At 41.9% G+C, this 13665-nt stretch overlaps 1 protein-coding gene across 3 annotated transcripts; it reads left to right on the forward strand.

The window, feature by feature from the left end:
* The first annotated feature begins 6295 nt into the window (after positions 1 to 6295).
* On the forward strand, positions 6296 to 10718 carry LOC119311295 (O-acyltransferase WSD1-like). 3 transcript variants are annotated; one of them, XM_037586940.1, is made up of 7 exons: positions 6296 to 6641; positions 6745 to 7365; positions 8445 to 8511; positions 8618 to 8691; positions 9119 to 9334; positions 9471 to 9611; positions 10318 to 10718. In XM_037586940.1, the coding sequence occupies exons 1-7, from the start codon at positions 6369 to 6371 to the stop codon at positions 10483 to 10485; spliced, it is 1560 nt and encodes a 519-aa protein (XP_037442837.1). In that variant the 5' UTR covers positions 6296 to 6368; the 3' UTR covers positions 10486 to 10718. The 3 variants fall into 3 exon arrangements, with proteins under 3 accessions (XP_037442837.1, XP_037442838.1, XP_037442839.1); XM_037586941.1 differs by having other exon boundaries at positions 9474 to 9611; XM_037586942.1 differs by having other exon boundaries at positions 9119 to 9293; positions 9474 to 9611; positions 10318 to 10428.
* Positions 10719 to 13665: the final 2947 nt, after the last annotated feature.

Raw genomic sequence — 13665 nt, forward strand, 5'->3', positions numbered from 1 at the left:
GAGATAATATATCTCACATCCAAGTCTCTTTTTTGTTTTGTTTTTTCGGCAGAAGCGTGACAAAAAAAGTGATGTGTGCATTACACAGAAATTGATCTCGCGACCTCATATTACGAAATGACAGCTCCTACCGCTCCAACAACAGTTGACAATTAGTAAATCGGAAACGTTTGAGAACATAGCATAGAGTCCAGATTAGAAAACATGTTTGAATTCTTTGAAACTTCTTTTTTACAGGTTGTGATTTTATTCTTGGAATGTCTGATATTTTTTAAATCACAAACAAATTTGAAATTTCGAAAATGTATTTTCAAATGTGAATAAACTTTATATTTAAATTTCGAAAATGTATTTTCGAATGTGAATAAACTTTATAATGCAGTTTTTTAAATAAGAACAAAATTTGATATTTCGACCAATTTCTTCTCGAATTTGTTTATGAAAACATGCACACTCCTCTGCCCAAGCCAAAGGATCCATTCTCAAAGAAGCAAAAATTCAAGGCTAAAGATTTCTTCAGCGAACATGTGTTCTTCACTGATTACAACCCCTATGACTCTGCTCACATAAGGAAGAGGCATTTCTGGACTGCTAGTCAAGCAAATTTCTATTCTTCAGTACTGTTCAACAAAGACAAAGTCTTCGATCATGAACATATTCCTCATGTGGACATGAAGTCTCTACCGTGCTTCGAGCCAGTCCTCAGTGTTCTTCATGATGCTGGATTGCTAAATTTCTGCACTGGCATCTGTGATTGAAATGAAGAACTCATTCTTCAATTCTTTGCGACGCTGCACATCACAAGAAACTCTGAAGATGTGAATTCATGGGTACTGGACTGGATGTCTAAAAATACTCACTACAAGGCACCAGCTACTGAATTGCTTCGTGTCTTACCACTCAATCCTCCCCTTGACGGTGCACGTTGCGTCTACAGTGAACCTGAGCTTTCAAATCATTACATGCAAGTGCTGATGAAGCCTTTGAAGCCAGGGCAGGCCCCTCGAACCAAATTCCTCGTCAAGGAATTACTATATGTGCCTCGGACTGTCTATCGCATTCTGACGAAGACAATGAGTCCTATTAAAGGCCACGACTCAAATGATGAAGAAGTCGTTGGCATCATGAAGAATATACTTTTCAATATCATTCATGGCGTTCCTATAAACTTCCATGATTTTTTCATGAGGACTCTGGCGAATACTGCTATATCACCATTTGAGCTAAAGCCTTATGCACCATGGATATGAGATTCATCAGGACAAGGTCTTCACTCAATTACAAGGTTGATACTTTGAACCATGGCAGCTACTTGCCTCCAATTGAAGTCCTCAAACGAACATATTCCTCAGCTGATGACGAAGGCAAGGCAACTGCTGTGATAGATGAAGGCATTCGTCCATTGGATGGTCAATTCCGCAAGGCTGCATCCTACTCCACCAATGATGACTCTGCCACACATGATTCTGCCGCTAAGCAAAATCCTTAAGCCACAGCACCCAGGGTGATGACTGATCGTGAGTTACTCCTCAGTCTTCATCAGAAGGTTGATCGCAATCATAAATGGGTCAAGCGTCAGTTTGGTTCAATTCTTCACAACATGACATCAACACACAATGCAGTGAAGAAAAACCACTACTACCTCCATGAAACCTTCAACCGTACCTGGGCTGTTCTATCTCATGTCTACAGCGCTGCAGATCTGAAGAATATGGGTCTCAAGGAAGAATTTGACTGGTCTGCACCTCCACCGAAGAAATTCAAGAAGGTCAAGGTTCCTTCCTTGGTGGCCAGCTCCTATTCTTCATCGCGCGACACTGATGAAAATGAAGACTTGGACGACACTGCGGCAGGCCCTACTACGACAACCGACCCCGACAACACTGACGCTCCTCCATCAACTTGATATTCCTCAGGGGCGTTAGTCCTCAGTTTCGACCCTTTTGGTCATTCAATGACAAAGGGGGAGAAATTTGAGTTAGTCTTCAAGGGGGTCTATTATATGGGCGTTTTTGTTAAGTTACAACTCTCGTTCTTCTGAAACTTTATTGGATCGAGATGTAATCTTAAACCCGATGGTGCTCTGATACTTTTGATGCACTATGCTTTGATACTCTTGATACGTTATTCTGCATGCTTGTTCCTCATTAATATTATTGCAGCATGCTGAATTTCATCAGGCACCATATCTAATCATGCATTTCAAATTCGTCATATTATATGTCAAATGCATGTATGAATACAAGATATAGGGGGAGATCTCCACGATTCAACTCTTCAAGTGTGCATTGCTTCAAAAGCAAATTCCTCACTATGCACATCTTCAGGGGGATTTATTCTATATCTTGCAATCAAATTCCTCAATATCAGTACTTACACTTCATATGTTTACCCCCGTTGAAAACTTAACCTATATTGTCATCAATCACCAAAAAGGGGGAATTGTAAGTGCATCTAGTGCCCCTTAGTGATTTTGGTGTATTGAAGACTTATAGGTTAAGGGACTAATACGTTTGTGAGTGTACACAGGTCTATAAGTCTATGAGGAGATTGATATTTACAGAGAAAGTCGACCCCTAAAAATGAATATCTTCGACTGAAGATTTTGGTATTTCTGAAGACTTTCATGAAGACTTTGAAAGTGAAGAAATTGGTGTATCCGTGAAGACTTGATATTCATGCGAGGAATATGAAGCTTGAAGACTTCCGTTTTCATAGTTTTGTTTTTCTCTTTCTTGAGTCATAGGAAACACCGTACTCTTAAAGGGGGTCGAGGAAATATTGTGATGCTCAACTCAAAATCCTAAACCTACCAAACCCTTCGAGTGAAACCTTTCGAAATCTCATACAGTTCAGTCACATTCTTTAGTGACAGAGACGAAGTTCTTCTGGTCGCTGAGGAATTTGTTCTGACTGAGGAGTTAGGAATTCGCCAGTGCGGATTGCCTACATAGTGAGGAACATGATAGCCCTGAGGAATTTGAGTGTCAAATTTCCGACCGTTGCTGTGCTGCGCGCCAGCTGCCCAAAATATCTTATCCACCTAACGGTCATATCAGACAAGGACATTTATGTCTTATCATGTCGGGCTGCTCCCTAGGCTATGAATAGCCCCCCTACAACCACTAGCTGGTTGGCTGCTCCGAGAGAAACTGACACTTGTCATTTGAGAGCAACCTATCCTCCGAGGACTTTGAGTGAAAATCATCGAGTCAGGAAAAACCCAATCCCAATCCCAAACACCTACAAACCCCAAAGTGATTGAGCATCACTGAAGAGATTGATCCTGCGTGGATCCGACGCTTGTTACCTTTGAAGACTGTGCTTCCTCCAGACGGTTAGGCGTCATGGTCTAGAGCATCCAAGAGGAATTGTGGATCACCGAGTGACCGAGTCTGTGAAGGTTTGGAAGTCGCCTGAAGACTTACCACGAGTGATTGGACGAGGTCTGTGTGACCTTAGTTCAAGGAGACTACAGTGAGGACTTGGTGTCCTGAGCTGCGTGCTCAGTGACTGGGTGTCCGGGACTGTGTGTCCTCGAGTTTAAATACTCAGCCGCTCCAACCAGACGTACAACTGAGACAACAGTTGGAACTGGTCTACCAAATCATTGTCTTCACCAACCTTACTGGTTCTATTTCCTCAACTCTTTCATTTCCTCATTACTGTGTTGAGTGATTGTTCATATCTGTGTTTGAAGACTTTGACTGAAGACTTTCTCAATTTCCTTAGTTCAATTTCTTCAGTCTGTTTGTCTTCATCTTGTCTTATCCTGTGATTACGCTATCTGTACTCTGTGTTTGTCTTAATTTCATCATGATGACTATGTCTGTATCCTGTTATGCTTACTTCTGAGTACTTATTCCGCTGCAAGTAGTTCTTCGCTAAGGAATTTCCTCACCGGCAAATTCCTCAGTGAAGAATTCATAAAAATCGCCTATTCACCCCCCTCTAGTCGATATAACGCACTTTCACATCAGCAGATAAATAAAACCTCACCATTGTAGTGTTTGTTTCTTTTGTTTTGTTTTCTTACTATTTTTTTGTTTGTCGCCCATGAAAAAGCCACACACCCACTCTGTCACAACTCGGACAAAAAAGGTCAAACCCTAGTTATGAGTTGAGGGTGGACTTGCAATTGGGACAAAGAAAAGTCGGGCCTAGGTTGCGATTTGAGGACGGACTTGCAATTGGGACAAAAAGAAGGTCGGGCCCCAGTTGCAAGTGCAGGGTAGGATTGCAACTTAGGCAAAAAAAGGTCAGACCCTAGTTGCGAGTTGAGTGTGGACTTGCAACTGAAAAAAAGGTCGGACCCTAGTTACGAGTTGAGGGTGGACTTGCAATTGGGACAAAAAATGTCGGGCCTAGGTTGCGATTTGAGGACGGACTTGCAACTGGGACAAAAAGAAGGTCGGGCCCCAGTTGCAAGTGCAGGGTGGGATTGCAACATAGATAAAAAAAGTTGGGCCCAGTTGCGGGTCGAGTGTGGACTTGCAACTGAATAAAAAGGTCGAGCCCATTTGCGAGTCGAGGGTGAACTTGCAATTGAGACAAAAAAGAGAACGGGCCCAGTTGCGAGTGAAGGGTGGACTTGCATCTGGGAAAAAAAGGTCACGCTCCAGTTGCGAGTCGAAAGTGGACTTATAACTAGGACAATAAAAATGTTAGACCCAGTGGCGAGTTGAGAGTAGACTTGGAACTGGGACAAAAAAGATCGGGCCCCTAGTTGCGAGTCGAGGTTGAACTTGCAACTGGGACAAAAGAGGTTGGGCCCAGTTGCGAGTCGACGGGTAGAGTTGCAACTGGGAGAAAATGTTGACCCATTTGTGAGTCAAGGTTGGACTATCAACTGGGAAAAAAAGGTTGAGTTCAGTTGTGAGCCGATGGTGGACTTGTAACCGGGACAAAATAGTCGGGCCTAGTTGCGAGTTGAGGGTGAACTTGCAATTGAGACTAAAAAAGGTCAGGCTCCAGTTGCGAGTTGAGGGTGGACTTGCAATTGTGACTAAAAAAGATCAGGCTCTAGTTGCTAGTCGAGCGTGAACTCGCAACTCGGACAAAAAAAGTTGGGCCCTAGTTGCAAGTCAAGGACAGACTTAAAACTGGGACAAAAAAAGTTTCAGGCCCAGTTACAATTTGAGGACGGACTTGCATCTGAGACAAAAAAATATCAAAGTTCAATTGTGAATCGAAGGTGGGATTGTAAATATGACAAAAGAAGGCCCGACCTGAGTTGCAAACTGAGGGCAGAGTTGCAACTCGGAGAAAAAAAAACTATCATGTTCGTTCGTGGACAGCCAACTAACAACGCTGAAAAAAATCATGAAGAATTTTTTAAAGAAATAAAATAAAAAATAAAAAAATAACAAATAACAAATCATGAATTTTAAAAGCTTATGAATTTGAAACAAATAAATGAAAAAACAAGAAAAGGAAAAAGAAACAAAAAAATTTGAAAAAAAATCACTTGTGGCCACAACAGCCAACGAGGCAACCCACGAGAAACAAAATCAATCAATAAAACATCGGCCTACAACGGATGCCCTGCTAGTGACGCGTGCAGGAACAAGACCAATTAATAAAAAAAAGCAAAGAATACTAATCTTGATGTCTAAATCTAGTGGTTAGAAAGTTAGATGTGAGATACTATTTCACTGAAATAGCAAATCTGTAAGATATTATAGAACAGAGGGAGTAGCCGAGAGAAACACATATATATACTTGACGGTATGGGACAAAGGCATTAAATGCTCGTCTGTGTCGCCCAAATAGTGCAGAAAGGAACCGTCAGGGACGCCACCGTTCGCCACGATGGCGATCTTGTCAGCGCCGCATGCCACCGCGCACCGCTGGCTGCACAGCCTCCTGCCACGCGCGCCTGAAAAAGCCCCAGGGCGACACGTTGGTGGATGCACTGGAGCGTGGGTACAGGGTGGTTACTTGCCGCGGCAAGCGCCTTGCCGCGGTCGTCGTCTTGTCGCGCCCGGAAGCTTGTCGCTCATCAGGCCTTGAGATGCCTTGGTTGGTCTTCCCGGCAAGCTCCTCTTGCCGGGGCCTCGTTGCCTTGCCGGGACGCGTGGTGCGTCGCGGCAAGTTCTTTGGGATGCCTTGGTTGGCCTTCCCGGCAAGTTCCTCTTGCCGGGGCCTTGTCTCCTTGGCTTGAATACTTTGTTCTTGAATGGCTTCAAAGGAACCACGGAGGACCTTGGCGGTCGTCCGGCAAGCCTTGCCGCGGGGCGCTGCAACTGCCCGTGCATAAGTTCGGAATATTAGGGTATCCCTATTCTAGTACACCGACAGGAGCCAATAAAACTAAAAATCATTCCGTAGTACATGCTGCGATCGTCTCTTGAAACTAAAAAGTAGCTATGGACGCTAGCAGTGTTAGCCCCTCGATAGCCTCCGTGCCAACTAGCCGATTGCTCCCGATACGCACGCCGAGATCGGCACCGGCCGAATGGACGACGACGGACGATTTCTCGGCGGCTACGGAGGAGGAGCCTGTCACCCCTACTGCAAGACTCATGGAAGGTATATACATCGTCGTTACCATCGGCCTTGGTTCGCCCGTAAACCTACCAGTCTTCAGCGCTGGCGTTGCCGCGGAACTTGCCCGTTTCCCACGCTTCCGCAGCATCCAGGTATATCTACATGCATACTCTTATCTTACCAATAAAAGCTATAAGCAGCGATTTTGTCACTAGGTTAATTTCACCCGTGAGTGCCTGCGTTTGTTCGCGGCAGGTCGCAGACGGGTCAAAGGACGGCAACAACCCGCGGTGGGCGCGCACGGCGGTGAACGTGGAAGACCACATGATCGTCCCGACGATTGACACCGCCGCAGTAGAGGCCGACCCGGACCGGGCCGTGGAGGACTACGTGGCCTCAGTTTACACGCTCCCCATGGACCGCTCCCGCCCTCTATGGGAGTTCCACTTCCTCGACTTCCCGACCTCTGAGGCGGCCTCCACCGTAGTGGGCCGCATGCACCACTCCCTCGGCGACGGTATGTCGCTCATCACACTCCTCCTGGCGTCCACGCGCAGCGCCGCCGACCCGACGCGCCTGCCGGCCATGCCAGAGCAGCCGGCGCGCACAGGCGCCATCTACGCGCCGCGGCGTCGGGAGCCGTCATCCGATGGCGTCCTAGCGGCGTTCATCGCGTGGATCTGGCCGTATCTCGTGCTCGCATGGAACACCATGGTGGACGTGAGCTTATTCGCTGCGACGACTGTGTTCCTGAGGGACCCATGCACACCCTTCAGACGTGCTGAGGGCGACGTCTCGTTGAACCCCTGCAGGCGCTTCGTGCACCGGAGCCTTAGCTTGGACGACGTCAAGTTCATCAAGAACGCCATGAGTTGCGTAAGTACTTTCTCTGTTTTTATTTACTCTGCATATTAGAGTTGACTGAAATCACACTTTGTAAAGTTTAACCAAATTTATAAAAAATAATATAAACATTTACTGTAATAAATTTATACAATGTGAAAGTACATTCAATGATAAATCTAATGTAGTTGATTTGTTATTGTATATCTTAATATTTTTGTTTATAAACTTGGTCAAAGTTTGTAAAACTTGACTTTGACCAAAACTAATATGCGAAGTAAATAAAAATGGAGGGAGTATATATATGCCCTACTATCTAGCTGACTGTTCGATGGATCGATAACCACATAACTCTTCTAAAATCCTCATCTACACTATGATTGTGTAAGTACGGCATTTCCTCCGAGTCAGGTAAAAATAGTTGTATAATTAGTTTGCAGCAATATACTCTTAAGATAGTTGCAACCATATATAGTACTACTTCTATGACACTTTGTACTCCCTTTGTTCCTAAATATAAGTCTTTGTAGAGATTTCACTATGAACTACATACAGAGCAAAGGGAGTGAATCTACACTCTAAAATGCATCTATATACATCCGTATGTGGTTTATAGTGAAATTTCTACAAAGACTTATATATTTAGGAACGGAGGGAGTACTATGAAGGTAGTAACATAGACTAGTGCTATGACACTAGTCTAAGTTACTCATCACTATGACTAGCCTAAAAGTGTACAATTTTCTTGTCCAAACCTCGGTATGAGGTTACCAGTTAAAACATATTGTAGGCATACGCTTTAAGCTACAGAATGTTTTTTTAATCTCCAAATCATTTTTAATCTGATATCATCATATAATTATGCTTCTGTGTGCGTCTAGCTATTTGCGGCTAATACTAGGTGATATGTCACACAGCTTGAAGTGAGTTGTGCCCGAACATTAACACGCAGCCGCTCTATTTATTTTCTACTACTCCCTTCATAAAAAGATTTAAGAGCGTTTAGATCACTAAAGTAGTGATATAAATATTCTTATATTTCTTTACAGAGGGAGTATCAATCAATTCTGTTTTTTTGTGAGTAATTAATTTTGTCTGTTTTTATTCTGGAGACTGTCAATGATGTGCTGGTTGGGGCAACTTCCGCTGCTCTGTCACGCTATTACTTTCGAAAGTCTGGTAAGTAATGTAAGCTGTACAACGAGGGTATACAGTTCCTCCCACAAGCCAACGTACTGTTTGCTATACACATTAATTCATGTAAATGCTCTTCAACTTGTGTTAGGTGGCACTGACACCTGCAGAACATGGTTGCGGTCTGTCCTCCTTGTCAACACAAGGCCAACCGCTAGCCTACAAGTAAGTTTTTCATTTCCCTTAGAAGAAAAGATTTTCCTTCATCAAAATATGTAAATTATTCAAAAAAATGTCACTATTGATATTCATTTATGCTTCTGCGCTCCGAATGGCTACACCTTACTTATGTAAATATATGACATTTCAGTTGTCAGAACGATTTTCAACACGCAAGTTTTGGCCCATTACTTTTCATATGAATGTTAGTAAAAGAATAAAAGAATAGTATGAATCATTGTATTATGAAACAACTCTTGTAAAACTATTGATATCATATATGCACACCTGAAGAATCTAATTAATTCCAGTGTATCATACTAGTAGTTTGGCCGCATGTGTGTTGAAATGTAAATTATTTCGGAATGCAAGAGATCATCTCATTACAAAACATCGTTATTTTAGTCTAATGTTTTCTTACGACTATATACAGACATATACTAATATGATAGAATCGGGTAGGAGCAACGATGTGGCATGGGGAAATCAACTAGGCTACATCCTCCTTCCATTTCATTTAGCGATGCACGATGATCCACTTGCATATGTTCGCAAGGCTAAGATGATCGTGGACAGGAAAAAGAGCTCACTTGAAGCTATCTTCACATGTAAGACAAGTGAAGTTTTTGTGAAAATGTTTGGTTTGAAGGTATATTTTCTACCCAACTTATATGTTTTTCATAAAACCGAATTACACGAATTAAGATACTCCTTGTTTAATAATAAACTAATATTTTCTTTTAGTTATTATCCAAGTTTGTAACTGTTTGACTTGACAATCCTAGCAGGCAGGCGCTTTTATCTTCCGCCGTATGTTCGCCAATACAACTATTTCATTCTCAAACCTGGTTGGACCAACCGAAAAAATAGAGTTGTGTGGGCATCCAGTTGTCTTCATTGCGCCTAGCGTTTATGGAGTTCCGCAAGTAAGTCACCCACGATCTTACGTCCAAAAAGCTTCAGTCTTAAACCAAAATTTTATCAAACTCAACTCATCCACCAAACAATCCACAATGCAAGGATATTGGTCGTAATGCTTCGCTTTGGAATAGAAAGCCATTCTATCTAAATTATCAAAACCACCCATTTGATCTACTTTGGTTTATTGGAAAAAAGGAGAATACAGAACTATAACATTATACATGCTTTACCACATGGTCATATAGTTATATTCAAAATTATAGATGCACCAAGGAAGAACTAAACGTATATAACTAGACGGACCAAATTTGTTAAAGAGTACTCAAAACTAGGTGAGGTGTACAATGAAAACTCTCTCCAATGGAGTTTATAGAACAATGAGATAGTCGGGAGTATTTGCATTGCTGCATTTCCCCCTCCTCCTCTTCTTTTGTAAGTGAACTTGAACCCAAGACACCACATATGGTTAGATGCAATTCTAGATATGACTACGTGGATAGTTTTGTCATTAAATAGCTACGCGACTATGGAGATAACTTGGTTTTGTGTCGGCATACATGAATACACACACCTAACCAAGCTAGGTTAACATCTTGGAACAATACAAGTAAAACTTCACCATGGAAAGAAAAGAGAAATGGAAGCAAACATATAAAATTCAATCATTCGGCCACCCTGATTTGTAATTAATCACAAAGGTTTCTTTTGCAGGCTTTGATTGTGCACTACCAGAGTTATAATAACACTATTAAGATAGTTTTATCAGTTGATGAGGAAATATTTCCAGATTATAGTCAACTTTTGGATGACTTTGTCGTGTCCTTCGGGCTCATTAAGGATGCGGCTTCAAGGCTTTCAGAATTCATCAAGAAAGAGTAATCAATGGTGAATTACTTAGTGCCCGTATGAATATTGTATTATGCTAGCATTATACTCCTACATATTCAATATGTGTGTATCATGAGTCTCTACAAAGTAGCTAAAATGATAAATTGTGCCAAACCAAGGTTGCAAGTCAAATGTATTAGGCACACTATTATTGTTGGACAATGATGTATCACAAGGAATAATATGAATTATACATTTATACGAGGACCATGCTAATTAATTAATTATCCTCCTATGAGATTTCAGTTTAACACAAAAATTTAAATACTAGTTTTTTTAAGCCTAATATTGGGGTACTCTGTGCCCATGGATACACTTTGTTTACCAACAATGTGGCATCCACCTCTGTTTTTTTCCACATTGTAATGATATCATATATTTTTAGTACAATCACATTTTAGTACTTTTAACGCATTCTTGAAGCCAATATTTGGGATGCTCATTTTTTTTGTCTCTTGTCCATTGGCGATGGCCATCACGGCATTATCTTGCCCCTTCAAGCTATCGCCATGTAAACGATACCAAATACGTTTATAAAAAAAGTAAAACTCCATCAAAGGCTCTCAACAATGATCTGAGATTATTGGCCATCTGATCAAACTCACCGACGCACCCGATTGATACAACACCTTGTAGGATTTCTCCCTCTCGCGATTCGTTCAATCCACCCTAATCAAGTTGGTGCTCCACAAAACATGCTAGAAACTATATCCTTCGTCGCACCGATCGGTAGTCGAAGGCCTAAGTAGCCCACCGAAAGGATTCTCCCGCCTTGCCCGTTTTGTGCTGTTAACTAGTGCATTCCATGCGCCCGCAAATCCTATTTGTCGCATTAGGCGGCAAACTATCGCTGCTCCGGATAGGCACTGACCCGAGTGACAAGAGATGGGCCAGCACACTTTGAGAGGTTACATAGTGCTAGCCAACCAATTTTTGAAGCCTTCTAGCACGTCCCCTGAACCTGTTTTCTGTTTGTTTTTCTTTGCTGGTTTTATTGGTTTTCGTTTTTGTTTTGTTTTTTCTTCTTGTTTTTTATTTTTATATATTTTCAAAAATTTCAAAAATGTCCGTGATTTCATTAAAAATGTTATCATTTCAAAAAATGCTCGTGTTTTTCAATAAATGTTCATAAATTTGAGAAAATGTTCACGTTTTCAATAAAGTTTCTTTTCTTAAAAAAATGTTCGAACATTTCAAAAATTGTTTGTGTCTTCAAAAAATGTTCATGTTTTAACTTTTAAACAAGAGATTTCTATATCAGAAATAATTTGCTACCCATGGTGGTAGCTACGCACGACTCCAGTTTTTATCTCTAATTATTTTGGACTACAAAAAATAACTCTATAACAAAAACATCATGACTTTGGACCATCCAGCAAAGCAAACATGCAATTATGCCAAAAATTCAAGAAAAAAGATTGAGAGAAGTGAGAAAAGGCCTTTTCTACACAATGAAAAGGCACTTGTGTCAAAAAGGAAATAAAAAAGACAAAGATAAGTGAGAAAAAGTCATTTCTATAAAACAAAAATGCACTTGTGCCAATGCCATAAGAAACTCGACACCTCTTATATATAAAAAATGAACTTATGCCAAAGGGTGTGTAGCCGCCACCATGCGTGCGTAGCTACCACCATGCATAGGAAATCGCCTCTCATTTCTATATTCATGCCCCTCCTTTCTTTGTTCTGCTCAGCTTCATCCAAGCCATCTAACAGTCCTCACATTTCTCCTCAACCGCTCAGCCCACCCTCACAAATGCCCAAGCGGGAGCTTGCCCATCAGGTGAAAGTAGTTGACCGTTACTTGACTCAGTTAGTGACGCATGGGACACCCCTTGCTGGCCCATCTGCTAGTGGCTGCATGGTCATAGGCAGCCCCTGAGCCCATCGGCCAGTGTCTGGCTAATTGGCCAAAAGGGTGGCTTATAATGCCGTGAAAGGGACTGGAATTCGAGCCTGGCCACTGAAACTACATCAAACGGGCCACTTGTGTATGTGTGTGTGTGTGTGTGTGTGTGTGTGTATGTCTCTGTGTGTGTGTGTGTGTGTTCTGTGACAGAACCGACCCAAGATTCAGTGACCCTGGAAATGATGGAGCGCCGACAGTGTGTAACAGCCCCAACCCAAAACCCAGGACCATTTGCAATCTTTGTAATATATTTTGGATCATATTGCAATATGTTGTGTGGTACTTCTTTTCTTTTTCTTTTCTTCATGTCTTTAAATGTTTCACACCAAATTAAAAACTCTGATCATTTTCAGCAAGTCATTTGAGCTTCCTCCTTTTCTTTTAATGACCTTCTACTTTCCCTATCAAGCTTTCCAAAAATTCTCAATCAATTTCATAGTTCAAGTTTGGTCTCCAAACTCGGCCACAAATTCTCTTTGCATTTATCAAAGCTCCACCAAAAATCTCAAGATTTTGAACACTTCTAACACCTAGCCCTAGTTCAAACTCATTTGAACTAAATTCAAAGAGTTTGAATTAAATCTTTCAAACATGCCCACAATCTTCTTCCTAAATCACACTTTTTTATAAAGTCAAGGAAAATTGCATTTTGCACAAACTCTTCTCCTAAACGTATGTACATTTCTTGTAGTCTCTGTTTATTTATTAAATGGAAAAGGAAAAGCAACATAGGGAGAGGGAGAGAGATACCAGAGCAGCACGACCCACTTAACCTTCCCCCTCTCTTTCTATTTTTCACCCCGTAGTCCAACCCACCAGCGAACCGGTATGTTCACTGTTCTTCTTCCTAGGGTAATTTTCCCCTCGGTGAAACCCAAGAGATGGCCAACGAGCCTGGACTTCCTTTTTCTCCATCAGTGACTAGAAAGAGGGCTAAGTTGGGGTTGATTTCTTGTTCTTGGGCATCTTGGTCGGATCAACCAACACCTTGTAGTTGACAAGCTCTGCGCTAGCCACATTCGTGTCAGCAATGTTTGAGTTATTTTTTGCAATGTCCTCTTCATACTTCGGGTCTTCGACTACAGTGATGGCACCTCTGGCCCCGACATCTTCACTTCAAATCACTGGAAAAAATAATGCGCTATAGCGCCGCTAATAGCACGCTATAGCATATAGAGATTTGGCTTGCTAAATAAATCAATGTACAATGCCTCGCTAATAGCACGCTATAGTGCGCTATAGCATGCTAATAGCATATTTTC

The sequence above is a fragment of the Triticum dicoccoides genome, chromosome 5B (genome assembly GCF_002162155.2).
Source record: "Triticum dicoccoides isolate Atlit2015 ecotype Zavitan chromosome 5B, WEW_v2.0, whole genome shotgun sequence".
In the NCBI taxonomy this organism is placed as follows: Eukaryota; Viridiplantae; Streptophyta; class Magnoliopsida; order Poales; family Poaceae; genus Triticum; species Triticum dicoccoides.